General features: G+C 37.8%; 1 protein-coding gene across 1 annotated transcript in view; it reads right to left on the reverse strand.

Annotated features, from left to right (window-relative positions):
* The window catches only part of LOC106531876 (monocarboxylate transporter 1), a 37360-nt gene that overhangs the window by 8433 nt on the left and 26289 nt on the right, over positions 1–2638 (reverse strand). Inside the window, exon 3 of the mRNA XM_014027818.1 lies at positions 954–1097. Coding sequence (XP_013883272.1) covers positions 954–1097 — 144 coding nt within the window. The remainder of the gene's footprint in view (positions 1–953; positions 1098–2638) is intronic.

Genomic DNA, 2638 nt, shown 5'->3' on the forward strand with positions numbered 1-2638 from the left:
AATATAGCCTTTTAAACTTTTGCAACCAGCTGCTTTTCATATTAGTGACCAATAACAGTAATAACAGCTTTTTGACAAGTTTAAAGTTTCTATAAAATACATTCAAAATGTTAAAAAATAAACTACAAAAATTAATTTAAAGTGCAAATTAAAATAGTTGTATCTGCAACTGTATTTGATAATGTTTTGAATTTTTAAATTATTACATGGTTAAAAACAGAAGCTGCACTTCATATTAGTGACCAACTTTGGTGTTTTTTGATGGGTTACTTTCATTTTTGCTTCTATTTTTAATTTAAAATAGGTTTCCATTCTCGGCAGGTTTCTAAGGTTCTTCTACATATTAAAAAAGTTGTTAAACATCTGAGTGGCACACTACCGCTACTAGTGGTGAGAAAGTGTATTGCGCCTTATTCTGAGTCGATGCGGTCCCACGGCCCTCTGCGACCCAAAGTTAAAATCTGTTGTTCTTTTGAGGCCCTCAAGGTGGCGCTCACGGCCCACAGGTTAAGAATCTCTGGTTTAGAGAACCTTTTCATGATATGCTGAGTTTTTGAGATAGGGATTTTTTTACTTTTTTGCCAAAATCATCAATTTTAAAATAAAAGGCTTGAACTACTTCAGTTGGTGTGCAATGAATCTAAAATATATGAAAGTTTAATGTTTATCAGTACATTACAGAACATAATGAAAAATATGCTTTTTTTAGAAGGACCTGTAATTCTGAACGTTTGCAACCAGCAAACTGTGGCATATTTGTGAGAACCGAATGAATAACTGACTGTTGCCCGCCTTCATCCACCTCTTCAGTCATGTGCACATGTATGGTTTAACCTGACAGGGTTTGTAGCTGCTGTAACAGCRGCTGAACACTAGATGTCACTGCTGAGGCCTGACTGAGGCTTTAGATTTTAAAATCAGAAGCTTCGTCTGTCCAGCTGAGGATAACTCACCTCCCACTACTCCAATGAAGAAGTACAGCTGCTCCACCGTGTTACAAAAAGAGGCTGCAATCAGCCCTGAACCTGCCAGACAACCACCGAGGATGATGATCGGTCGACTGCCGAATTTGTTTACCAGGATGCTGCTGATTGGACCTGAGGGTGAAATAAAGAAAGCATTAGAGTGCTGAAGGACAACCATTCTGAAAGGAACACACAAGTTACCTGACGTTAGGGTTAAACTCGTCCACATAACATGATCCAGAGCTGACAAGCTCACAAAAGAGCTCAAGTCAAAGGTAGAAATTAATCATTGGTCTTTTCCTGTGTTCTATGTAGAAATGAGAAAACTGTGTTCCTTATGTTCYATTTAAACATGTCACCTTGSTTAAAACACCTGCCACTGATTTCTCTTTTGTGAGGCTAATACACTGACATAACACTAAAGCACAGGTCTTGAWGCCAGCAGGACCCAGTTCTACAGAAGCTGCCATGTTGTAAACTAACCAGAGTCTGAGCATCAGGGTTTTACACAATCATGGCCTCACAAATAACTAAGCATGAAAAATGTGCATTCACACAAATATTAAATGTAAATTAAGTCAACAGCTGATTTTTWAATTTTGTTTTTAAAAGGGTAAAGTCCTGTTTTTTTATGTTTGCTTGCTGGACTGAACTGTCCTGGTCCCACTTCTGGCTTCAACATACAGAAACCCTCATGGAGGTCCAGTTTTGTGTCAACGGGTTTAAACCCATCGGTGTCATTTTTATATACATTTTAGATAAATTACAACTTTTTTCACCCCCATTAACTTTTAAAGAACTCCAACAGCTCAATATGTCTGCTGCTGAGAACTGCTGAGTCATTGTGCTCTTTTAGATGTCTTTACCTTTAAACCAGAAAGACAAGCACAATGAATTAAGTTCCTCATTTTAAAACGTGTAATATAACTCAGGTCTGTTCAATCAAATYTGAGGCTGAACCTCCTGACTTTAGTTAACTTGTTTATAAAAACATGGAGCTGAAATTACAGCCGACCGTCAAGAAAGACGGTGTTTTAAGGTAACTGTACTCTGATTTACAGCCTGAAGACACTTCAGTAGGAGAACTTTTTAATTTTTATCCACCCACTTTATGTTGACAGGGGAAATAAATTACGCAACATCAGTTGCATGGTGCTGAATTGAGAAAGAAAGGAGAAAAAAACAGRGAAGAGAGAAAGGAATGAAAGGGCAGAAAGAAAAGGAAGATCTACATGTATCCACTTCTGTGCCAAGCTGAGAATGAAAGAGCCTTCAGATGAATCCAGGTCGACGCGGGTTCTGCTAGATGTGGGAACAAAGAGTTCTGCAGAACACAAACAGCTCTGTGTGCAGTCACGCCGACATAAAGAGCCGAGCACAGAGGCAGGAAGGAAAAGTTAACTTAGACGAGCTGGAAAACTTCATGGAAATTGTCGGTCAAAATAAAAACAGTTAATTAAAAAAGATGTTGCTATTCAACTTTCATTGATGTTACAAGTCTATTTTTGCCAGATGTAATGATTATGACTTATCTAGGGCTGTACCGATAAGTTGAAATAATTGACGTCGATTATGTTAATTTGTCGCAGATTTTTTAATTATCGATTCGCTGAATTACATAACCACCACGTGAATGTTCATGCAATTCCATTTCAGTACCTAAATGCATCATT

This window comes from Austrofundulus limnaeus, unplaced genomic scaffold (genome assembly GCF_001266775.1).
Source record: "Austrofundulus limnaeus strain Quisiro unplaced genomic scaffold, Austrofundulus_limnaeus-1.0 Scaffold687, whole genome shotgun sequence".
In the NCBI taxonomy this organism is placed as follows: domain Eukaryota; kingdom Metazoa; phylum Chordata; class Actinopteri; order Cyprinodontiformes; family Rivulidae; genus Austrofundulus; species Austrofundulus limnaeus.